The sequence below is a fragment of the Talpa occidentalis genome, unplaced genomic scaffold (genome assembly GCF_014898055.3).
Source record: "Talpa occidentalis isolate TD23 unplaced genomic scaffold, MPIMG_talOcc4v2.1 talOcc4.3, whole genome shotgun sequence".
NCBI lineage: Eukaryota > Metazoa > Chordata > Mammalia > Eulipotyphla > Talpidae > Talpa > Talpa occidentalis.
Window position 1 is genome coordinate 23,113,008 of NW_023603184.1, and position 26,773 is coordinate 23,139,780.

At 44.1% G+C, this 26,773-nt stretch overlaps 1 protein-coding gene across 2 annotated transcripts in view; it reads right to left on the reverse strand.

Moving 5' to 3' along the window:
- The window catches only part of NELL1 (neural EGFL like 1), a 738,699-nt gene extending 716,645 nt beyond the window's left edge, over window positions 1-22,054 (reverse strand). Inside the window, exons 1-2 of one of the 2 annotated variants that reach the window (XM_054699344.1) lie at window positions 21,829-22,054; window positions 12,778-12,906 (exon numbers count right to left, since the gene is read on the reverse strand). In XM_054699344.1, coding sequence (XP_054555319.1) covers window positions 12,778-12,906; window positions 21,829-21,883 — 184 coding nt within the window. In that variant the 5' untranslated portion in view covers window positions 21,884-22,054. The remainder of the gene's footprint in view (window positions 1-12,777; window positions 12,907-21,828) is intronic. The other variant, XM_054699343.1, reaches the window with a different exon arrangement.
- Between the last annotated feature and the right edge of the window lie 4,719 nt (window positions 22,055-26,773).

Sequence of the window (26,773 nt, forward strand, 5' to 3'; positions counted from 1 at the left end):
GGAAGTCCCCTCAGCAGTGGTCACGGCTGTCTCCACAGCTCTCTCTCTAGCACCTGTTACTGAGCCTAGCACCGAGATGAGGCAAAAAGAAAATAAATCCATTAAATGACTAAAGACAATACTGAGTAAATTAATTCTGACCCTGGGCAGGCCCTTCAATGCCCTTGTTGGTTTCTTCCAATATATTACATACACTATCTCATGGTTTAAAATTCTGATACTTTTTCTAAAACCATGCTATCCAACATAGCAGTTACTAGGCACATGAGGCCACTTGAATTTAAAGTGAAAATATTTAAGTGAACTTTAAAAATTCAGTGTCTCAATTAATTAGCCACTGTTCAAGTGCTCAGTAGCCATATGTGGCTTGTGGCTACCATATTAGACAGTGTCAATTTAGAATATTTCTATCATCACAGAAAGTTCTGTTGGACAATGCTGTGCTGGAATAACCAATTTCTATTTTTAAGAGATGCAAGTGACCTTGGTGATTTAATCCAACCCTCTCCCTTTATAGATAGTAATGAAATTTAATGATAATGAACATAAGGACATAAACATGGATCCAAAAAACAACCACATAAAATCAAGAAGAGAGAAGTCAGAGCTTAGCAGCAGTGAATGGAAACAACAAAAACAAACTTCTGTGGAGTCTGAGCCCACAATAAGCTCATTCGGAATTAATTCTGTGGTGGGGCTTGATCACAAGAACTAGAACAAGAAGGGGATGTGCTGCCATGTCCTGGTCAGACCAGACTGAAAGCATCATATTCAGTTCAAGACATCAAACATCACTGAGGACATAGACAAACGAGCAGGCATTCAAATGAGAGAAAAGAATGAAGAAATTCAAAATGATGTCCTATCAGGAAATGCTGCAGTAACCAGGGATGTTTAGCCTGGGGAAAGGAAGAGACAAAAGACAGAAATCTTGCAAGCTGTCTGCAAATATTTGAGAGGGTATCTTACAGGGAAGGGATTTAGACTTTTTCTCTGTGGTCACAAGTGCCTTATTAAGTCATTTCTTTTTTCATGAACTGGACAAATCTTCCTTGGAGGCCAAGGACAAGTACAAGTGCTGGCAGCTGATTTACAGCAGAAAAGGAAATCCATAGTCATGGAAGTATTTACAACCTGCTGGGCATGAAAACTACAGGAAACAAAAAGAAATGTGTAATTTCAATTTATGATAAGAACACCGAAGGACTAATCACCAGGAAGTCATGGAGGACAACAAAATAGGGCACCCACAAAGGTAAGATAACCAGAGAAGGCCTCTTTGAGGAAGTGACATTTAACAGTAAGAGGCTGATACAGGAAGCATAGGAACTAGGAGGTGTTCCCGGCAAAAGGCCAGCAGGAATGATGCTGTGGGTCAGAGAAAATCTTGGGGTATTATCCAAGGACCAAAATGTTGTCAAGTGATTGGAGTGATTTAGGTGAGACCAATGGAAGGCACTGCATTAAACCAAAATCTGTCCTCCTTAATATATTTCTAACTAAGTAGTCCAAAAATAATGAGGTGCCTCACGATGTATTGTTATTGCCATCACTGGAGGTGACCAAGCCTAACTGATGGACAATTAAGGACACCCTTAAACAATCCTCTTTATGGTGAGGTATGAATTTTAAGTATTTAAGATCTACAGACAAGGACCCATGCACAAAGACACACATGAAGTACTGAGTGTCAGAAAACTGAATCAAGTCATATTTCCATCAATAGGCAAATGGCTGAATGCACTGTGGTATAAAACAGTAGTTCAACCTACAAAACTATGTCCTCAAAAGAATAATGAATGAAGTAAGTTTCAGAAAGACCCACACTATAGGATACCATTTATACAGTTGTTTATTTTTTTTTAATTTTTCCATTGTATAACTGTTTAAAATATACCAAACAAAAGCTAACATTCACTGAGTGCTTACTGTGTGCCCAATAATGTCATAATACATTATAAGAATCAATTCACTTAATCCACAGAGCAATCCTATGAGATAAGTGCTTCATCCCCCTATCACGCACAGGGACAATGAGGCACAGAAGTTAATGAACTTGACCAAGCTTTCACAGCTACAAAGTCAGCTGGGATTTGAATGTAGGTAGTCTGGTACCTAATGCTCTACATTTAAGCATTAAACATATGATCTCACTAGTATATATTTTGTATATGGATGCATATAAAATATATTAGTATGGAGATATATATGATTATGCACATACACAAACATACACGCACACATATGCACATGGGCTGAATAGTAACCAAGCATGGTAGTGACGGCCTTGAGAGAGGGATGAGCTGGGAGGGAAATATAAGAACTTCCAATTATTCTGTAATTTTTTTAAAGGTTCCACACCATTATAACAAAATCCGATTATTTGTTCATTCTGGGGGGCAGCAGTAGGGTTGTTACTTATATCATCCTTTGTGGTTGTCCTTGTTGTTCTTTGCAAAATCATTCCTTACCAAGTTATAATTTCTATGACTTTAATGCCTGGAGCACTGGAGAAGTTAAATGATACACCCAGGAGGCAACAGTGAAAGGGGCAGCCTCGAACCCATGTCCCCAGGCACATAGCCATATGCCTGCTCAGTATCCCTGCAGTGCCAGGAAGTCTGGATGCCTTATTTTTTAACAGACTGTAAGCATGAATCCTGAGCCAGCCTAGCTTATCATTACATCTTGGCTCTACTTCATGCATTGGCTGCATCCATGAGAAGTTGTATTTAAATAAAATATTTGCATATCAAATCATATCTTTTTCCACTGATTTACATTCTAATTTTGGAGATGTGTTCCCACAGAAAAGAGTTGAGTCCCAATATGTTAAAATAAATCCCAATTAAGATTCACAGCATTCATCAAAGAGCACTGCCATCAATGCAGATCTAATTCTCCCACAATGCTCTCTCCAGAAATCCCTGGTCAAACAGCCACAGAGACTACATTCTAAGTGGTTACATATTAAAGTCAGCCCCGTGGTTAATTCTGATTTTGCAGTATGTTCACTTTAAGCAGTCCAACAAATTACCAGGTATTCATATCCAGGTACTCAGCAGGCTCCTCCAAGTGAAGGAATCATAAAATTCTACTAAATGGAATTCACCAACTGACAAGATAACCATCTGTCCCAGTTGATTTAAAATACCTGCCAAAAGATATTTTGGCAGACGTCCTTTGGTTTCTCTTAAGAGAAGCCATATCTCTACCTCATTGAACTTAATTATTCATTCCCACTTCTATGAAGCAGGGGAAATCAACCAGGAGGTGGGTTTGGGCTAAAACACAGACTCTGCAGGTAGAGAGTCCTGAGTTCAAATCCTATATCTGTGATGGCATAGCTACTGTGAGTTGCTGGAACTATGGGTCTCTGTTTCTTCAGCTATATAATGGATATAAAAATAGTGCACATATAGGAGTGAGGGTAGATGGATTAATAGGAAAATAAATTTTAAGAATTGAAATAACCCTTCTTTGAAAAAATCCAGTTCAGACAAGTTATTCATCCTTGGTACGTATTAAGCATATTACGCTACTGCCAATCTACACCTCTTGAGAAAAAATGATATATTTTCCTGAACTTAAATACATGAATCATTTCATGTTATACAACTCCCTTAATGTTTATTTGCTTATTACCTATTTCCCCTTAAGATTTGCAATTTTTCTGATAGCTCTCTGCTATTTCCTTGGACATGAAAGAATGCCTAGCACATAGAGGTACCCAACTAAATATGTAATGAAAAAGGTACACTTTCTGAATAAGTACTCCTAATAATACTGATTAACATTTAAACATTTTATCACTTGTGATGAATTTATATTTTCTAAATTGACTGTTAACTATATATTTTTTCATGGACATTACCATTACCCAATGTCCAAAGAAGAAACAAATTCCATAGGTGAAGTAGCCTGCCCAAGAGCTCAACGTGTTACTGTGGAATTAACGTCTATATCTGATAGTTTTTAAAAAAGAATTCTCATCTTTTACATTTTCTCCTGTCTCCCCTCATCTCTACTTTCCTGAATATACAAGTTGATGAGAGAAAGAGCATAGCTGAGAGAATAGATTTCAGTACAGATGTTAGTACAGATTAGGGAAATAAGTGCAGAGTTTATTTGCTCTATGATATACATTTAGTCACATAGCCATTTAATGATTTTCTAGAATATGCCAGTGCAGGTGTTAATTTGCCCCAGAGAGGGACTTGAAAACCCACTCCACTCCAGCAGCTGGCTTGAGTTTTATTTTGGCAAGAGTAAAAATACCTATATTTGGGAAATGTGGGTATGAGAATTGAATCACTCCGCTAATTGATTAAATGCAAAGTTATACTAAATCACTCCACTCAAAGTGAGGTTGACTCGTAAATGTTCCCAGAGGTAATTAGCGACTAGGCGCATCCAATCAACAGAAAAAACAATTCAGACTTGGGCAATAGTGGGTGGCAGGAAATCTGGAAGATCAGCATTAAACAAACCCTTTGGGTAACTCCATCTTACTCACATTTTCTAAGCATTAGGAGCTATAGCTCAAGCTTCAAGCACTACTTTGTGAAAATGGTTATACAAGGGCAGTGCTCCTAAGAAAGAGAAAACACACATTGAATTTCTGTCCATCTTTCAAGGTGTGGTTCAAGTGCCAGCTCCCCCAAGGAGCCTCCCCCAAGTTATCTGTGAGAAGAAATCTCCCTCTTCAACATACTGGGGACTTTATGCACCCCTGGTGCAAACCAGTTCTCTCCTCCTCCACATTTAGAGTGACTCAGGGCATGCTGTCTTTGACCTTCTAGGATGCAACTTCACTGAGGGCAGAATATTTCATCTGGGTCCTTGCCAACATCTACCACAAAGCCTAGGATGCAAATTGGTGCAAAAAGCCTCAATTTTCTCCTTGAAGTATCACCCATTAGCCATTGTTCTTTCATGTCACATAAAACAATCAGCTTGAAAGATATTATCTAATTTTTTTTTCTTTAGAAAGTCTTTTAAAATAGAACTCCTAGGCCTCCCTCATGGCCCAAGGGGTTAAGACGCAACCTATTAATTGGAGTGTTTTCACTATCCACAGCCACTGCAGCACAAGTTCCATCCCCAGCCAGGGAGGGGACCCACACACATGGTGCAGCAGACCTTTCCTGACTTGCCTGCTGCTCCCCTCAGCAGTGTATTTCAGTCAATCCATCTGTTCTGTTCCCCACTCTGTCTCTGTTGAACCCTCTCACCCCCCCCCACAACTCTGGCCTGTACCCCAGTTCCTGTATGTATAAATAAATAAACTTTTTAAAAAAATGAAATAAAATAAAACGGAACTCCTAAAAAGTATCACTTTCCTGGCAGAAAGAGAGCAACCCTAAAAAACTGGCACTCATGCATATTCCAATCACTTTTATAAATGAAACACTAGTAGGTAGTCTTGTACTCCCAACTATTTAACAACAACAAAAAACAAAAACTGTCAATAGGGGAGAACAGTTCCAAACCCTCAGATCTTCTCTAAGCCCCACTCAAAGGGATTTCAATACAAGCTTTGAAAGTCTAATGCTGGTATTTAGGATGATTTTCAGCATAGAGAAGACCTATGCCAACCTTACACCTACCCCTTCATTCTCTCTGCTCCCATGCTCAATCCCTAGTAAAACATGATTTATGTCAGGCAAGAAGAAAATAAAAACCTTACTTATTCTATTCTATACACCATGGAAGGACAGGAGTGACAAAGTTAACCTTAAAGACCTGGGTAGTCCCCAAATAAATCCCTTTAGGCTTTGGAGCTGGTTTAATTGGAGTGTTTTCACTAAAGTGAGTTTTCCACTTAAATTTGTCAATATTTTCACTCCTTTAATGTACATCAACTCAGAGCTGTACTTGGAATGGTGAACTGTGATAATAAGTGAGGGAAAGAATGATGTACTTGTTTTTTACACTTTACACTTACCAAAGTACTTTTTTGTCATTTGATTCATTTTCATAGTCATTTAATTCTTAGAATCATTCTGTATAGTCTTCCCATTTCCAGAAGTGGAAACTGAAGCTTGAAGACATTAAGAGACAATACACCAGCAGTCCTAAGTAGTGTTTCAAGGAAGTTTCATTGATTCATTGATAAAATGAAACAATAATACTTGCACCTTGTATGGTGGCGGTGAAAATGAAACAAGTACACAAAGGATTGAGCCCTAATCTTCCTCCCTAACCACTATGCCAGACTCTCTGCAGGCTAAAATCTGACATTAGTAACACAGAAGACAAGTGATATACATAGCAGAAAAAAGCCAAAGTTATATCCTATGACTTAAAAACATATGGACTCACATTTAATGAGCTCTCACCATATACTAAGTACAGTTTTAGCACTTTAAATGTATTGATTCATTTCATCCTCACTACAACCATATATAGTACCATTATTGCCCCATTTTATCAAAGAGTAAATGAAGATTCTATGTGGTAGACAACCTAAGTAGCTTGATAGTTACTATCATGTATCAACTTTTTAAAAAGTAGAATGTTGCAGCCTGTGCCTACTAACTAAACAATGGTGCAACAGTAAAATTTCTGAGCCTGTCTGTACCTGCACTGTCCAATATGGCAACCCCTAGCTACTTAACAGCAATTGAGCACTTGAAATATTACAGGTGTGGCTAAGGAAATGAATTTTTTATTTTATTTAATTGAATTTAAATTTGAAATGAATATTCAATGAAACAGCAGTTTTTCAAGACACTGGACATCACTTCATTGAGGGGCAGTGATCCCAGAGAGATGGAAAACAAGAGATGAGACCCATAAGCACCCAAGCTTACTGCTGCTCTGAGGGTGTCTAGGCTGGGATGTAGGAAGCAGGAACTCAGGCAGAACCCAGCAGCCTCCCAAAGTCAAGATGAGGAAGCTAAAAGTTGAGGACCCAGATCTCACAGGACAGTATACATGAGAGGAGACAACAACACAGAAAACTAAAGGTGACTCTCAAGATCAGTACTCAATTCAGTACAGATCAGTGTGTGGAAGAAAACTATCCAAGGATAGGGAAATCACCCAAAGGCAAGAGTGTCCAATATACATGCAGGGCAGAGAATAATACCTATTTCCATCAGTCAAACTGGAAAATATTGTAATTCAAGGGGCATTAGGTAAAATACACAGAAATTCTTGCCTCTGTGATGGGAAATAATTAACTCTATTCTAGCTCTTTGCACTAATGCTATACTGGGTCACTTCAACAGATCTTAAACGTATAATCCAAAGAAATCAATTATTCCCCAGTAACTTAACTGATTCCTAGAGCAAAATTCAAAAACAGTTATAAGAATACAAAAACATCCAGTACCAAACAAAGCAAAATTCACAATGTCAGAGTTCAATCGAAAAATACCAGCGGGGGGGCCTCCCTGGTGGCACAAGGGGTTAAGCACTGAACTATGAAGCAATCCTCGGCTTCTGCAGTATGAGTTCAATTCCTCCGGCCAGCCAGGGAGCAACCCACATGGCGAAGCAGACCTCTTCTGTCTCGCCCGTTGCTCCCCTCAGCAGTGTATTTCAGTCCTTCTGCCTGTTCTGTTCCCTACTCTGTCTCTGGTAAATCCTCTCATCCCCCTGCATATCTGGTCTGTATCCCAGCTCGTACATGCACAAATAAATAAATCTTAAAAAAAAAATGCCAGCAATGAAAGGAAGCAGTAGCAAGGAAAAAAAATAATCAGAATCAACTGGGCACAGGTACAAATAATAGAATTAGCTTTCAAAGACATTTAAACAGTTATTGTAACAGTATTTCATTTATTCAAACAGGTAGATGAAGACAGGAAGATTTTAAGAGTGAAACTGAATTTACAGAGATGAAACTATATGAGATTTTTTAAAACTGAGTGGTACTAACAACACACAGAAAAGAAGACCTCAAAGGAATAGTAAGAGCAGATATCAAGAAAAGAAAATATTATTTTTAAAAATGAATAGCTACCACTTTGCTGTGGAACAGCTTTAAGCAGCTTAACGCATATATATTTGGAATCACTAAAAAAGAAAAAAAGAAAGGAACAGGAAAAAATATTTGAGGATATAATGGTGATTTTTTTTTTCAAATTTAATGATTCTCAATAGATCTCACACACAAGAAATAGGAAAAAAACCATACCAAAGCACATCAGAATCAAACTTCTAAAAGCCAGTGATAAAGTTTTAAAAGCAGGGAAAATACTTGCATTCCCTAAGGCAGTACAAGGATAGAATGACAACAGATTTTTCAGCAAAAACAACACAAGTGAGAACAGATTGACCTCTCTAAAGTACTGAAAGAGAAAAGTGTCTAACCAGGATTTTATATCCAGCAAAATTTCCTTTAAAAATATAGATAAAATACAGACCTTCTCAGACACACGAAAGCTGAAAGAATTCAACACCCATAGTACGGTGCTAAAGGAAGTTCTTTACAAGGGATAAAAATGACAACAGATGAAAATATTAATCAACATAGGGGGATGAAGAACACAGAAAATTATCTAAATCTGTTTAAAAATACACTTATCAAATCAAAATGGCAATGTAGTTTATAATTTATAACATAAGTAGAAGTAAAATGTATAACAGCAATAAAATGGGGTCAGGAAGAAAAGCATATACTATTAAAATAGTCTTGAGGCCTCCCTGGTGTCTCAAGGGGTTAAGTGTCAGCACTATAATGCTATCCAGAGCCACTGCTGTGTGAGTTCGATCCCAGGCCTGGGAGATAACCCCCATGGCGCAGCAGACCTCTCCTGTCTCACCTGCTGCTCCCCTCAGCAGTGTATCTCAGTCAATCCACTTTTTCTGTTCCCTGCTCAGTCTCTGATGAATCTTCTCACCCCCTGCACCTGTGGCCTGTTCCCCAGTTCTTGTATGCATAAATAAATCTTTAAAAATAGGGCCTCTCTGGTGGCGCAGTGGTTAAGATGCAACCTATGAACCTATCCACAGCCACTACAGCATGAGTTCGATCTCCAGCCAGGGAGCTAACACACATTGTGCAGCAGACCTCTCCTGACTCGTCCACTGCTCCCTTCAGCAGTGTATTTCAGTCAATCTGCCTATTCTGTTTCCCACTCTGTCTCTGGTGAATCCTCTCACTCCCCACCACCTCTGGCCTGTACTCCAGTTCTTGTATGCATAAATAAATTAATCTTTAAAAAAATAAAATATAATATCTAACAATACATATAAAGTTGTATAATGTAACTTGCAGACAGCTGATGACAATTTACAAATGTATACTACAAACAATAAAGAAACCATTAAACAAAGAGTTATAGCTAGTAAATCAACAAAGGAAGTAAAATAAAATCATAAAAATACTTTAATTAATCTAAAAGAAACCAGAAAGAGGGAGAAAGATGGAATAAAGGACATATGGGACACTTAGCAAAAAGACAAATTTGAATATATTTTATGACTATCCAGATTGCAAAAGATGACAAAATTAGGAGATTTACTGTCAGGAAATTCTGCTCTGAACACTGGAGAGCATTATTCTGCTTATCACAAACTCTGCCCTCTGACCCACAAAGATGCATGTCTGTTCCACTATACTGAGCTCATCTTAGTATCACCTGAAATCTCACCCTGTCAGAGCATCAGCTCAAAGTCCAAAATTTCATTGAATCTCATCAGCTGAAAATATTGCAACTCTTACTACCTAAATAACCTAAATCAAGAATAAGTGAGACTCTGATTATTATGCATCTGGGGCCAAATTTCTCTCCATCAATGGATCTATGAAACTAGAAAACAAGTAATCTGCTTCCAAAACACAATGGTGCAACAGAAATAGGAAGCCAGTTATAGACATTCCTGCTCAAAAGAGAGGAAATGGAAAAAAGAAAGAGATCACACCAGTCCCAAAAAAAACTCTGAAAGCCAGCAGGACAAACTCCATAGGGTTCCAGAGCTTTAATACTCTGTGATCCTTGGCTCTGTCTTCTGGGCTGTGATCGTTTCTGAGTCATTCTTCCTTTTTCATGAGTAGTAGCAGGTGTTAGTAGATGAATAGTTTTATCAGTCTGTTTACTGCCTGTAAACTTTGGGGACTCAGTTGGCTTTCTTTCAGTTTCTCCTCTCTTGTCTCCTTTAGACCAAACTGGCAGTGATTCTGCTGGTAGAATATGCTCACAAATAGTGAGGGTCTCTGGCCCACTATACTAGCAGCTTCTCCACAAAACATTTCCTAGATCCCATCTCTATTCCTGACTTCTCAGATGGCTATGGGAATCCACGAATCACATATCTGATGTCTTCAAAGAGCCTTCAGTGTAACTGAGAAGTCTTATCTTTTGATCCTTCAGAGGCACTAGCTAAAGGTTGTTCAGTCATACCCCACGTGGACCCCATATAGTCACAGGGGTCCTATTAAGTGAAAGCAAACTCCCATATTGAAGTTACTCTTTCTACCAAAGAAGCTAAAAATTCCTCCCTGTAGTTTGAACCTGGTAGACATCCCAAAGGCAGTGACCAAAGCAGAAAACAGACAAAGAACAGAATTCTAGCCAAGGAAGCCCACTTGTGAAATAACAAATGAGTGAATGAATAGTGAGTAAGGCAGGCTGCAAACCTTTTATAGAGCACATTGGATGAAGGAAATTTTAATTCAGTTCAAAATGATTATCAATCAACTACTATGTGCATGCTCAATACTTGGTCTAAAGAATGTAGGGGTTTACAGACAAGCAAGATCTCTGCCCTCATGAAGTCAACAAATAAGCCACACTTCCACAGATATGGACAAAGTATCATCAGTGCTGATGATAATCTGCCCAGATTAAGAATGACAAGGCTTCTCAAGAGTAACTGAGCAATCTGCACAATGCAAAGAGAAAGGGAATTCCAGTATGTAATTTCAGTTTACATACTTCCCCAGTTCCTTAGCAAGATTCAGTGGAAACTAACATATGTGCAGTCTTATTGCCTATCACCATATAGCTATAGATTTACTATATATCATTAAGGAGACTTACATTATCTGCACAGTAAATATGTAAAACTCACCCCATAACATTGTTTCAGTGATTCTGAAATAACCCTGTCGCTACCTTCGCAAAAAACCAAGTTCAAAGTACCCTACCAGGTATTTCCACAGGGGATCATCAGGCTACCTGACTAACCCGTCTGCTCAGTCACTGCCCTGAAGCAGCCTCCGCAAAGGCCCCGAGCGCTCTGAAAACAGATCAGGAAACACCACTGTGACTACAGGCAGGGCTGAGGTACAACAGTCCACAACATGTGGTTCCCCACCTACCAGAATGAACACTGGCCATTAGCCACCAGGACACCCAAGCCCAGGGCTAAATATCAGTTCTTCCTACAGGGTCCAATGTGACCTCGTCCTGTCTCCCTCTCTAGCTACTCGCCACCTGCTAGACACCTCTCTGCTGGTTCTGCCTTAAGACCTTCACACTTACTATTTCCCCTGCTCAGAATGTTCTAGGCCCCCACTCCCTTCCTGTTCATTGTACAAGTCTCTGCTGACACATCACTGTTCTCAGGGTAGCCCTTCTCAGACCACGACCATCTCCCCGCCCCAGTGCAGTAGAGCTCTTTGTGCTATTCTTACCTGGCAGCCTACCCATCCCCTTCATGGTAAGTACAGCACTTGTAATTTGGTAGTTGCTCGTGCGATGACTGTTTCCCTCACTATATTTCAGGGCTGGGCTACACCTGCCTTATTTACTGTATGTTGCTGGTAACCCTACTATTAAGATGTTGCCTGGTACACAGTAGGAGTTCTGTAATGATAGCTAGTACTCACTGAGGATTACCTGTATCAGGCACTGTTCTGACCTCTTTAATGGATTAGTTCTCTAATCCTTGTAAGCACCCCATAAGGTAGGTAGGCACTATTATTTCAGATGAGAACACACAGAGAGTCAGGGCCTCCCCTGGTGGCGCAGCGGTTGAGCGCTGAGCTGCGAAGCTGCCTGCAGCCTCTGCAGCCCTGGTTCGATCCCCGGCCACCAGTGAGGGTCCCACATGGTGTGACAGACCTCTCCTGCCACTCCCGCTGCTCCCCTCAGCAATGTGTTTCGTCAGTCTGCCTGTTCTGTTCCCTGCTCTGACTGTACCCAATGCTTGTATAAATAAATAAATCTTGAAAAAAATTTAAAAAAAAAAAAAAAGAACACACAGAGAGTCAGGCTAGGAAACCACCCAGTTTCAAAGTCAGTAAGTGACAAGGTTGAGATTTGAGCCCAGACAGTTGGAGTCTAGAACCATGCTTTTAAGGAGCCCCCTATATTGCCTTTATGAATGCATGTTAAATGATTTAATGAATTGTGGTCAAGCTTATACTGGGAAGAACCAATAAGCTGCTCCCCTAAGAGAATGCAGCCATCAAACAATCTCTGTGTTGGGGATCAGTTCATCAGAGAAGAGATACAGATACCAGAGTAGGTGTAATATAGGTAAAGAATAGACAATAGTTGAAGAAACACCCTATAAAAATAATATTGTAGGCCAATGACTTCTAAGGACTTTACATCTTCATTCCACTATCAAGCCCCACCAAAATCCCCAGGGAAATATCTCACTATCAAGGTAAATATCAGTATTTCACTACCATGCCCTCGAGTGCCCCCTACCCTTAGAGCACATGCCAAATACATGAATATTCTTCATGACGATAACACGAGAGCAACAGCAGAGATTGATTCTCCAACAAATACCACCCCAGCTGAACACTCTCCAGACAGGCCATCCTCCCCAAGCTTGGTCCCCATGCAAAAAAGGAAGTGGCTCTATTACCGTGAAATAAAAAGGCTTTGCTGGCGTTGTGCAGCCCGGGCACCTGGGTGACTCCAACGGTGGTGTTCACGAGGTCAAGCTCAGTCATAATGTCCATCTGAAGGTCTGGGTCCATCCCAAAGCCCAGTACTGAAACAGAACAGAGAGCTGTCTTGGCTTAAAATGCAGACTGTTCGCAGCAACATGGAGCAGAAATTACAGAGGCCAGAGGTGGCAGGGAATACAAGAAAAAAAGCCCCATTGTGGTTGGAGACCTCTCTCTCCAAAAGAAAAGGTGGGCAAATCTGCCCCATCACCCCAGATACTATAGTTTCTATGTATCTCCCCAAGTCCTATTCATACCCAGGGGGCCAAACATATTTCAGAACTCAGAATGTATCTTATGTTAGAAAGGTAACATGGCCTGGCATTACATTTTATGTTACACCTCAGCAAAGTCTGAATCAGTACTGAGTAATCAAATACAATATTTCTGGAGCAAAAGGTATGACATTTTCCTCTAATTGGCTAAGTATAAATAGGCTTGTATCACTGGTTAGGGTCAAGTTTTGAAGTTCAACTCAGGGTAAGTTGCATTGTCAGGTAAATAATGAGGAAACTTTGTGCTTCGGAGCTTTTTTAGATTTGGGGACTGAAGACACAGCATCACAGCCCCACTCTACCTGTTTCAATAGGAAAATCTCACACCATCAACACCTGCAAACATCCCCACAGACCATTCCCCACCTATGACAAAGAGGGAGGCAATGGGAAGAACCCCCCTGTTGGAAAAGGATGGCAGAGGGGCTGGCCAGGAAAGAGACTACCAGGAATTTTGGTTGCACATTTTCTATCCAAGGAGATTGCTGAATGGAAAGTTAGACATCCTGACAACACTGGTTCGAGAAGCTTAGTGCAGGGAAATGTGCGCCCCACCACCGCCAACCCCACTGCCTTGTCTGAGAAAGGACATTCTAGACTGTCTCTCACCCAGGGGGTGTTCTGCTGAATGATCCATTCATGACTAGAAGGTGACTTCTGATGATCTACATTAATAAGGCAAGAGATCACTCTCCAGGGCTGTATTGAAGCCATTCACAAAGGCAGCGTCTATTGCATCTCAATAGTGCAATTCTGATTGCACAGTTGGAAATGTTTTAATCAGCAGCAGCTGTCAACTTGGTTTGATGGTGGTAATGCAGTCACTGAAGCAGGATTTGGAGAGTTTGCACCCAATTTGTCCCTGAGAGACTGAAGGAATGTCCAGCATGACATTATGAGCTATTACAACCTCATCTGTCCTTCTTCCTTACCCCACATATTTGGGGGATGAAATCTACCCTCTTTTTTCCTGCTAGGAGCAGGAACTGATGCTCAGTCCAGGCTTCTGTTAACAGAAGATTGGTTAGGGAAGGCTCTTAGGAACTGAAGCCGGTCATTGCCAAGGCAAGCAAAGGGTTAAATTAAAGGCACACGGCATATCACAGCCTTCCCTTGCTGGGTCAGACTTTTCCTTGTCCTGTGAACTGAAGGTGCAAATCGTCCCCTTCCAAATGCAGCCTGTTATGAAACTAAACAACTCTTTTTCCATTCATTCATTCACACAGCACGTTTTCACCAGATCTTACTGAGTGCTTATGGCAGCACACGCATTGCTAGGTCCTAAAGAAGTCCTCGCTGAGCGGCTGTCTCTGGGGAAATGAGCAGGGGTGGGTGGGGGTTAAGAGAGGGTAAAATGAACAGACAAATGAGAAAGCTCATTTGAGATGGCAATAAATGCTATGAGGAAAATAAAACAGTAATGGAATAGAATGCAACTTGGGTGGAGGGTGGTCAGGGAAGTTCTTCTGAGCTGAAATCTGCTTGTCAAGATGAAACCAGCAATGGAAAGAGAGATCTGGGGGGAGAGGGGTGTGAGGGGAACTTTTGGATTTAAAGAACAGCAAATGCAAAGCAGAACAAATATGGGGTACTCAGGGAACAGAGAAAGACCAGTGTGGCTGGAGTGGAGTGGGTCGGGGGAGAGTGGGAGTAAACAGGAGCCAAGAGTAGACTCTAAACGAAGAACAAGGCCTAGAGAACTGACTATGGAACTGAGCGGGGGGAGACAAGAACAAAGTGGGGAAGCAGCTCGATGGGTGTCTTGGTAGTGGGTGCAATCTGGTAACTACACCCGAGGGGGGAGAGCCTAAATTACAAACAACCAGGTAAAGCAACATTACGTCAAATCAATAAATAAGTAAATGAATGAATGGAAATTGAAATAACTAAGTAAAATGGGAGAGGGGGGAAGTAGATCCTGCCTTGTGAGCCAGAACTAAGAGGTTGATATTGATATTATCCTAATATCAATTACAAGAGGAGATCACTGGAGGTTTTTAAGCCTGTGTTTAAACAGAGGAGTAAATCATCATTTACATTATGATCTATTGTGAGTTTCCATCCTACCTGTCTAATACCTTCCTCTCACAGACTCAGTTCACAAAGACTGATCAAGTGCCTACTCTGTGAAAAGCAGCACTGAGTTAATGGGCATCCATCTCCATGAGCCTCTTGCAGAGACTGAGGGTGTTTTTCTCCAAGTGATCTCAGATGCCAGGGTTCTGTAATGACCTTGAAAAGACAAGAAAGGGACTAATATTTCATTTGATCTATAGTGCTCTCTACCTATACGGCAGAAAATAAACGAAGAATGATCTCAGAGGACCTCCAAGCTGGTCATTTTCTGGCCAAGAATTTGGAAGGTGGTCTGGGGAATCTGCCTCTAGCTGGACACAAGAGGAAGGAGGCTTCCCTGGAGTTCCAGGGTCTCACACAGGGCCTGATATATGGCCCTAAATTTCTAACTTGATTGACTAACTGATGAGTGTATGCACGATTATTGACTTGGGTTCAAAGACCTCCAAGCAATATGCATATCTGGAGACACCACAAGAGGATAGGGTGGCATTCAGGGAAAGGAATCTTTTAAAAGGACTGTGGATGACTCAACTATTGGTCTCGAATCTTTACACCTCCTTACCCCATGCTGCGTGGCTTTGTGGTTCTTTGCACTAGAGCGAGCATAAAATTCCTCAATCCCTTGACTTTTTTTGAAGATTTATGTTTTTATGCATACAAGAGCTGGGTTACAGGCCAGTGGTGAGGAAGTAGTGGGGGTGAGAAGATTCACCAGAGATGGTGGGGAGCAGAACCGGCAGATCAACTGAAACCCACTGCTGAGGGGAGCAGCAGACAAGACAGGAGAGGTCTGTTGCACCATGTGGGTGAGTTCCATGGCCGGGGATCCAACTCATGCTGCAGTGGCTGTGGATAGCTTCATAATGTTGAGACTTAACCCCTTGTGCCACCAGAGAAGCCCCAATCCCTTGACTTTTAATTAAGCTTTGCAACATATTTGGTCTTTGGGATGTCAGCAAATTACTCAAGCACAGGTTTCCAGGTGGCTGTGCAGTGGGCTTGTTCTCTTGTACCTCTTGTACCTCTGCACTGAGATGTGCAGAGCATGGTCCTGGTGTCCACTGGTCCAAGGAGGCTGACTCACATGAACAGACACCCTACCTGAATTTGAAAGCAAGCCCAGTCTAACATGGCCTGGATGAGTAAACACCAAACCAAACTACAAACACATGAACCAAAATAATGATTGTTGCTTTAAGATCTGTTTTTGGTTTGTTTGAGTCTTGAGCGCTTTGCGATGCAATATTATCACGGCAAGAGTTTACCAGTGGAAGAACTAAAGACCACTATGATGGCCATTCTTAAGATGCAGGAGTCTCTCAGGCTCCAAAACTGTCCATAAAACTGGGCAAGCTTAAAAGATGAACAAGGGCCTCCCTGGTGGCGCAAGGGGTTAAGCACCGCACTATGAAGCAATCTGCAGCCTCTGCAGCACGAGTTCAATCCCAAACCCACGTGGCGCAGCATGACCTCTCCTGACTCTCCCACTGTGTCCCTCAGCAGTGTACTTCAGCCAATCTGCCTGTTCAGTTCCCCACTCTGTCTCTGGTCAATCCTCTCCCCCCCTGCATCTCTGGCCTGTACCCCAGCTCTTGTATGCATAAATAAATAAATCTTTAAAAAATAAATAAATAAAATAAAAGGTGAACAAAATAGACTCTGTAGAATCAGCACAACCCCCATGGTGCTCTTGAATCCCCACCTTACATTGAGCATAAGACACCCTCAATCTAGAAAATGTGGAAACAACACCAACCCAAGAATCAATGTGAGTCCTGCCTCTTCCCCTCCTAAATCTGTGCCCTCGGGAGTATCAATTCACTTCTTCCAGTCTTGTCCCTTCATTCATAAAATGGGAAGGATATTAGCTGCCTCGCAGCCTCCTAGTTTTCAAGGATAAGGATGAGAACACTGCCAGGAACTTGGCCTGACACCTGACTGGTGCTGCTTTCAGTAGACCAGCTCTCAGGACCATGCCAGCAACATGATCTTCAGCTCCACTGGAATCATACAGAAAGGAACAAAAAAATTTCCTCCCCAAGCCCTCCACATGCCCACTCACCCAGAAGGTTTTCACTTGGCAATACTTTGTGAAATCTATATGTGAAACCTATATTCACGCTCCCCCTGCAACGCACAAGTGGAGGGGGTTTATAGGGCTTTAAGGTAACTGTGCTGCTCTTATCACAAAACAGTCCCATAAAAACAGAGGAAGAGAAAAGAAATCAATTAACCATCCAAATACAGTTTTCTTTGCACTCGTTAATTGTTCCCCTTCAAGATGCAAATGCCTTGTGTCAATAGCAGGATGTGTGAAAGATAACACTTTGCACACTGCCTAGGGAACCAGAAAATCTATTCATTAGGTAGCATCTACATGACCTCTCCTGAACCTTATAGAGTAGGACACTTTAGTTCCATAGAAATAAGTTTTTCATTTTAATGTTTCTGCTTCTTGTCCAAGCATGGAGCTCTTGCCCTTTCTGAGGAAACACTTAAAGTTTTCCACTTTGGTTATAACTGCTCTACAAATGGCTGAAGCTGGGCATTGGATTTAAGCAGGATAAAATGTGTGAGGAAGAAATACATTTTTTAAATCCACAAGGCAGCCTGTCAGTGTGACAGAGGCACTTGAGGCCTGACCCTAAGATTCAGAGCCTTCACCCTAATCTCCCAGGACACCTGCTGCTGCAGCAGCTGTCTGTCTCTCCTCAGTCCTGCCCCCAGAGTGCTCAGGGCCAAGCCCCCCTCAATCCACCTTCAGGGTCCCAGGACTAAGCTCCCAAGCAAATCCTCCTGGATCCTGTTCACTTCAAATCTAATCCAGCTCATTGTCCATGATGGCAAGTGTTTTCCCCTGCCCCACGGAGGAGAATATAAAGCTGAACAAATACTCCAAGAGCTGGTTTAACAGCGGGATTTCACAATCATTTGATCAAAATTTGGATCCCTGGACCACAGAGGTACCCCAAAAGCAATTTCCCTGACAAACATGCTCTATGGGCCTCCCTAGTGGCACAAGGGGTTAAGACGCAAACTATGAAGCTATCCACAGCCTCTGCAGCACGAGTTCGATCCCCAGCCGGCCAGGGAGCAACCCACATGGCAAAGCAGACCTCTCCTGTCTCGTCTGATGCTCCCCTCAGCAGAGTACTTCGGTCAATTTGCCTGTTCTGTTCCCCACTCTGTCTCTGGTGAATCCTCTCACCCCAGGCACCAATGGCCTGTACCTCAAGCTCTTGTATGCATAAATAAATAAACCTTAAAAAAATGTTCAATGCCTGTTGCAAGTGGGCCAATATTTCACATGATCACTGGAGGCTGGGGGATCTGTTCTGGGCTCTATTATTCAATGCATAGTTAGTGAACAATCTGGAAGGAGCTTCAAAAAGAAAAGCTCTCCTTCCAGCAGGTGGCAGCAAAAGGCATTCACCTGGCCCTGAGGGGCTTCTTTCAAACCACCCCTAGGCCACTGGAGAAAACTCATGTTCACAGTATGTTATTATTGCTAGTATTGTAGTTTTCTAAATGTTCATGTACCTGGAAATCCCAGAATTATTTTTCACTGAGAAATAACAAGAACTGGAGAACAGAACACCCCCCCCCCACCCCCACCGCCCCATCCCCACTCCACTTTAGTTGAAACAAGTTCTCGGAACAATGAGCAATTGAAGCAACTTCCTATGGCACCTATCATTAGATCTTCTCATATGTAACTTCTACCACACTGCAGAGCTGCTTTAATTAAAATGTGCCTGATATCATCTATTCACTTCCATTAAAAGACGGTGAGATCTGAGTAGCTCCCTAAGTAAACCACATGTTTATTTCATCTTGGACTGTTAACACCCCAGACAACGATTGTCTCACTTGACAAATAAACTCTGCAAGCAGCTGTTTGGATCCTGATAAACTAATCATCGTGCACCCTTTGCTACCTTAGAAGGATGATTCTGGGATGCAAGGATGATGGTACCTGGACAAAATCAAAAAGGCTAGCCCTAGAAAACTGCTGATAATACACCCTCCAGTTACAAGAACTTGCAAGTGAAAGAAGTAAGATAGAATCCCCCCTTCTCTCTCTGATTCTCCCAACAAGTTTTGCAGAAGAAACGTGGCCTCTGGTGTTCAGTAAATAGTGCCAAGCAGCATGGGAAATTCAAGCTCCCTAAACAACTGCCACAACCAGTGGAACAGATTCCGCCAAGTCTCCCTGCTTTTGCACAAGCTGTGCCCTCTGTCTGGAATACTGTTCTCTTTGTCCACTTGCAAACTCTCAACAGGACCCCCAAATGTCATCTCCTGATTAAAACCCTCCCTCACCACCAATCACTTCTCCCCAATATTAATTCCTACTGCTCCTCCTTGCATTTCCTTAACACAAACTTCTTACAATGCCACCTCTCCTTCCCTCCCCCATTAAGTTGTATAATAAAAATGCTTTCCAGTTTCTATCTAGATTCTCAAGTAAACTGTAAGTTCCTGGAAGTCAAGGACCAAGTCATTTCCTTTTTTGCATAAGCAGTCTTGGCACCCTGCAAGACACTCAGCTGTTTGTTGAATGAATGAATGAATGAATGAATGAATGGATACATGAATGAATCTTCCCTACAACTGAATTTTTACAGGGGTTTAAAGGGGCTTGATGTGGAGATGAGGAAAAGATGTGTTCTTAAAGATGTCCACAAGCCATGCGCCCTGGAGACACCGTCCACTCCCCATGGAGGCACTTTTTGCTGACTTTTTCAAAGGAGTAATGAGAACAAAGGATTTAGGCACCTTGGGTAGTGATACCCACTTGAGGATGTGAAATGGCCCATGACTGCTCTGCCTACCCCCCATCTCGTCTTCCTCTTGCATTCCTCAGTAAAAGGAATGGCACTTGATTCTCCCCACGCAGGGCTGCCAGCCCACTTTGCACTAGACTCGCGTGCGCTGATCTGGGGCGGGCGGTGGGGGGGTGGGGGCGCTTCCTTCCACTGCGTTCTAGATTATAAAAGACTAACCCCTCATCATCATAGGCCCGAACTTCCGAAGCAGCTATTTTAGGTTGGACTGAGCCTTGGTGTCTTCGCTGCCAGGGAAGCTTGGCTGAAGACAGGAATGGGAATGGGGATTCCTTTTGTCCCTGGAGAGTCCACACCGGATGCTCTTAGATTAAGCAAAGGCAAAGCTCCTGCCCGCTAACTCGGGAGAAACGGGAAGGTCTGGCAGGAAGCTCCTGGCCGCCCAACTCCTGCATCCTCCCGCCGGGCTCACGGTCAAAGAGAGGCGCCTGGGGCGAGTGGAGGGAACTTTTGAGCCAACCAAATCCGGGCGCTCCTCCCCCAAGGTCCTCTCCGGATAAACTTGCTATCTGGCCTGAAAAGCCTGTGCCTCTTAGGCAGGGAGGTAAGGGTGGTGGAACAGGAAAGATAAAGGCCGGGGGTTTTACCACACACGGATTCTGGGGCGCAAAGTCGGCAGCGGGCACGGGGTGGGGGGTGGCTAGTGCAGGAATAAAAACTCGCTACACTCAACCTCCCCCTTCCTCCGCCGCATGGACACGCGCGCGCGTACACACACACACACACACACATATACACACGCGCGCGCACACACTGAAAGCTCAGGGTTTTTTTTGTGTGTGATTTTTTTTTTTTTTTTTTTTTTTTTTTTTTTTTTGCCAATTTCCTACTCCACTACTCCTTAGCCTCCTCACATCTACTACCAGTCCTTCGGAGCAGGCGGCTGAGAGCAGGTCTCCAAACCCAGGGGACATGGGGGCTGGGGGTGCGGCAGGATGGGGGTGCGCTGAGAGTCCACACAACTGCATCTCTGACCGCAGAATCAAGTGCGGACTTCAGAAAATTAAACCCATTATCCTCGCCCCTCTCCTCCGCATCCTCCAACCTGCAATTATTATAGCAACGGACGGCTGATTTGGAGCTTGAGAAAATCTCCCCGAATTGTCTACACGGTTCCAATTCCAATTCCCCCGATAATTGTTCGTCCAGCCCCTGGGGCCGGGGGAGGCTGTGGGGAGAGCGCATACTCCAGGAGTTCCCCTCGGCAGAGCCCCGAAGGGGACCAGAAGAGAAAGCGAGGTCCGGGGCTCGCCGGAACCCCGCAACCCTCGCCCAGCGCCGCGCCCTGGCGGGCTCCGGCCGCACCCGCCGACCGGAAGCGCGCGCTCTGCGGGGAGACGCCCGCGGCTGCCCCGGCGCAGCCGGGTGGGGCGCGGGGAGAGCGGTTTCCACCTCCCCTTGCAAGTTCGAGGGTGTGGGGTTCTCCCGGCTGCGCTGATGTGGATTTCGCCCCGGAAGCTGGTTAGTAGCACCAGGAGGGTGCGCCCGCCAGGCCGCGCCCCTCACTCCTGCGTCCGCGAGCCCGCGACCCCAGAGACCGGGGCACTCATTTCGGGCATCTTCCAGAGTGAATACCACTTCTCACCCCTTCACCTGGATAGATCAGGGCTGAGAAACCCGAGGGTCCCATGCACACTGCACCGCCGATACCCGGACCAGCGTGGCGCTCGGCTTCAGGTCTCCCGAAGCCTGTATGGGCGCTGGTTACAGCGGCGGGGGTCCCCCACCTTTTCCTGAATCCCTCGACAGCCCCAGTAGTGCTTACCTGTCCGGGCGGTGCACACACAGATCCACACAACTAAAATCACATCCAGCGGCATCGCTCCCGAGGGTCCCCGCCAAGCCCGGCGCGCCGTTGCCAGGAGGAAACAAATGCGCCTGGATCCCGAGGCGCGCCGGACTCCGAGCTGCCAAACTTGCTAGCGGGCGGCGGGGGAGGTGGCTCGCCGCGCGGGTGCTGCGCTCGGGGATCGCGCCCGGGAAGGCGGCCCTGGCCGCCCCGCCCCCAGCCCGCCCCCCAACGCGGGCGGCTGCGGCGCCCAGCTCGGTCCCCGGCCCCCGCTGCGGCTGCGCCCGCCTTGGAAGTGGGGCGGGTGCGCGGGGCTCCGCTACTCCGGCAGGTTGCGCTGAGCGCTGGGGACCTATAGAGTTCTCCGCCCTCGCCTGCCGAGCTGCGAGAACCGGGGCGACAGGTGCAGAGCCGCTACTTAGCGAGCACGCGAGCTGGAGTCCCGGGACCCGCGACCGTCAGGGAGGCGCAGTTGGGCGCAGGGTGCCTCTTGGACTTCACGCGATCCAGCCCCGGCGAGCTGCCCGCGCCACTGTAGCTGCCTCTGCCTCGGCGCCGCGGTGGGGGCTGCCCAAGTTGCCACAGCTCATCCTGCGGGAGACGAAGATCCGCCCGGCTCTCGCTAGTGGGTTTTTTCCCCGGGGGAGCCCAGACTGTGGCGGCGCCACTGAGCGCGCCCAGTTCCTCCTGGAAAACAATTACTCGGGATTTGTTCTGGCAACTGGGTGGGGAGGGGAGTCTAGGGACCTAAGGGGGATGGTGACTGAGACCTGGCTTACCGCCAGTACCTTCTGTCTCTTCTCTGTGGTGGGCCCCTATGACTGGGTGCACGCTTTGGGGGTTCAGGGAGACGCTGCTCAGGTGAGGAGGTGGGGTGTAGCAAAAGGGTCTGTGAGCTAGAGCGAGCTACGGTTGGGGTTTAAAGAGTCTAAATGCAAGCTTTCCCGTTCTGCAGGGCAAATGCTGCCACATAGGGGAAATTCCTAACCATTTTTTTCCTTGGGTGACTTTCTTGGTGGTTTTGTCAAAAACCCCAGTCTCCTTTCATGCTCACATTTTGGCCTGTCCCGTTATTCCTCTGGTGCCCTCACACACTCCAACACCATTCCCTGCAGAGAAAAGCCACTCAGGTTTTGATTGAAGGCGAGAGTCCTCCCTCCTGTGATCCCTTTCCTAACCCAGCTGTCCCTATAAAGATCTCCCACATTTGTTGCACTTCCATCCAGGAGTGTAAATGATAACCAGGATGCAGAGAAGTGAAATCAATGAGCCCCACATCATTTAAAACTCCCCTGCTGGCTCACACTAGGCCTCTCTCCCACTCCACCCCTTTACTACTGGATCCCAGAGAAGAAACCAGACACATCCAGAAAAGCCCTCCCTCATTTCCTGGAAACCAAGTCCACATTTTTCTTCAGTAATAAGGGCCTGCCCTTTTCACTTCTTGCACCCGGTTCTCACTTTGTTTCCTAATCTCTTCCTAACTATGAGTCTAGAACCTACCACAGAAGGTCACCAAGCTCACAGTGCTTATTAAAATATGAGGTTTTATCTATATGCTCTTTAGATCTCTGCCCTATTTTTCTGGATGTTTCTATGTGCAAACCACTGTTCCTTTTGGCCAGTTAGACTGGGGTCATTTGACAGAAGAAAAAGAACATGGACAAATAGGTCAATTCCAGTCCTGACAGCAGAGGTAGAAGAAGGGAAGTCAGCACAGAGGTGTGTTGCCCTCTCCTGCAGATGAGCTGAAAGATTAAGAAGTAAACTGACTCAAGGCTAAATGGATTCTCCAGTTCTTCTGGGATTCAACTCCAGCCCAGAGGGGGGATCTGTCTGCCTTGACTCTGTTTTCATAAGTCAGGACTTTTTCCTTCCACCTGGAGCATGTTACATTTAAAGTCAACAAAAATCACACATCTTACAGAAAGAGAACTCCCCAGGTTCCAGCTGGCCTTGTGAACGAGAACGCCCATATCCACGTTGTGTTGTGAAAGGCAGGCCACCTCTTGCCTCTGTGTTTTTAAACACACCTCAGCAGGAACAGCATTGAGTGACTTTGGACAGTTGTTTCAAAGGCCCTTTTATTGACTGCAGAAATCCCAGAATCCCTGGAAGTCACAATGACCCAGACAAAAGGAAAAAGTGGTCTGGGTAAGACCTTTAGAGCTTTCTATCTTAGAGTCTCTGTGTAATTAGTTGATCCTATGGGGTGGGCCTTTTAGCCTGTTCCATTAAAAAATAAAGCAAGACATATGTTCTATCAAAGCTTTGCAGCATCACATCCATTAACAGTAGCAAGAGTTAATTTCAACAAGGTCATAAATCTTCCTAGATAACTAAGTACTTAAATCTCCTATAAGTGCATTTATTGGGGGTGGGGTGGTGGTGGATTTTGAGTGTAGAGACCTGGTAAGTTAAGGAAACCTTCACAGAATAGGTGCAGTGGATTTGTGTAGCATCAATTATGTCTGTGTGTGTGTTTGATATCAGACTATTGCAATGGGATCTGTGCTCAGCGGTGGCAGTAATGAGACTTGGTTTATTTAATGCCATATCCCAAGTCCACCCTCCATGGTTTTTCCAGGAGTCAGTAGCTTCTTTTGATCATCCATCCTTCTGCCTCTTCTTCTTGACCCCTAGATAATGGAGCGCCTCAGGGCTCAGCCATCAGCCCACTATCTTCCACCCACACTCACTTCTGTGCTTTCATCCAACTTTATGGCTTTAAATACAGTCAATCCAGGGATGGTTCTCTTTTGAAGCCCTGGCTTACAAACCCAACTACTTATTAGGAGTTTTAAGTGTAAAATAGCCACATTATCAAAATTAAAATATTTGTACTTTAAAGGACACCACAGAAAATGAAAAGTGTACCCACAGAATGGAGAAAAAACTTGCTAGTCATATATCAGATTGAGACTTGTATCTATTAAAAAACTATTACAACTCAATAATAAAAGACAACCCAATTTTTAAAAATAGGCAAATGATCTGAACAGACATTCCTCCAAAGATATACAGTCAATAAACACATGAAAAGATGCTCAACAACATTAGCCATCTGGAAAAAAGCAGACCAGAACTACAATGAGATATCACTTCACACCCACTAGGATGGCTAAAATTAAATAGATAAATGTTGACGAGGAATTCAAGAAATTAGAACCCTCATATACCGCTGGTAGGAATGTAAAATGGTTCTTAAACAATTAAACTTATCATATGATCCAGAATTTCAGCTTCTAGGTATGCACATAAGAAAAATGAGAATGTGTTCAAACATTAAGTTGTGCACAAACATCCATATCAACATTACTCATAATAGTCAAAAAGTAAAAGCAGTCCATATGTCTATCAACTGATGAATGGATAAATAAAATGTATTTATACAATGTCATATTATTCAGCAATAAAGAGAAATGAAGTACTGTTAAACATGGATGAACCTTGAAAACATCTGAAGTGAAAAAGCCAGTCATTAAGGACCACATTACCATCTACTTAGAGATGAAAATGTCCATAATCAACACCTCTATGGGGACCAAAAGGACAATAGTGGATGCCTAGGGCTCCAGGGGAAGAGACAAGGAAGGATTTGCAGATCAGAGCTAAGGAGCTGAGGGTTTATTATGGGGTAATGAAAATATTCTCCAACTGATGTGATGGACAGAAAGCCCTCCCAGATATTCACGATCTACTAGAAGTCATTCAATAGGCTGTGCACTTTAAAGGGGTGGAGGGAGGGGCTTGTAATGGTTTGTGAATTGTGTATCAATAACACTGCTTTAAAAAAACTTTAATGAGGGCCTCCCTGGTGGACAGCAGTTGAGCACTGGGTTGCGAAGCTGCCCGCAGCCTCTGCAGCGCCGGTGGCCACCACCACCACCACCCTGCCCCCGCTGCCACGGGGCCACCAGAGAAGGGTCCCACATGGCACGCAGACCTCTCCTGCCGCCCGCTGCTCCCCTCAGCAGTGTACTTTGGTCCTTCTGCCTGCTCTGCTCCCCGCTCTGGCTCTGGTGAATTCTCTCACCCTCCCACGCTTCTGACTGTACCCAGTGCTTGCATAAATAAATAAATAAATAAATCTTTTTTAAAAATTAAAAAAAAAACTTTAATGATCACCAAAGCAATTGCAATGTGACCAAGAGAAGATTTCTTGATTTTTTTTCCTTCTCCCCAAATTGCTACCTATTGCTCCTTAGAGAGACTGCACTAGCCTTCACACCAGGCTGCAATTAAATGAACCAGGGTCATCTTTGACCTGCTTTCCCCGTGTCCCCATAGGCACCAAGTCCGGTCAGTATATCCTAAAGAAAAATCCCAAATCAGCGCCTCCCTGGTGGCGCAGGGGTTAAGACACAACCTCTGAAGCAAACCACAGCCACTGCAGCATGAGTCGATCCCAGGCCAGGGAGCTACCCACAGGGTGTAGCAGACCTTTCCTGACTTGCCTGCTGCTCCCATCATCAGTGTGTTTGAGTCAATCCTCCTGTTCTGTTCTCCACTCTCTCTGGTGAATCCTCTCACCCCTCACACCTCTGGCCTGTACCCCCATTCTTGTATGATTAAATAAATAAACCTTCAAAAAAATTTTAAGGCCTCCCTGGTGGCGCAAGGGGTAAAGCACTGCACTATGAAGATATCTGCAGCCACTGCAGCACGAGTTCAATGCCTGGCCAGGGAGAGATCCACAAGGCACAGCAGATCTCTCCTGTCTCGCCCGCTGCTCCCCTCAGCAGTGTATTTCAGTCAGTCTGCCTGTTCTGCTCCCCACTCTGTCTCTGGTGAATCCTTTCAACCCCCCACACACATCTCTAGCCTGTACCCCAGTTCTTGTATGCATGAACAAATAAATTTAAAAAAAAATTTTTTTTTTTTAAATCCCAAATCTAAGGGCCTCCCTGGAGGCACAAGT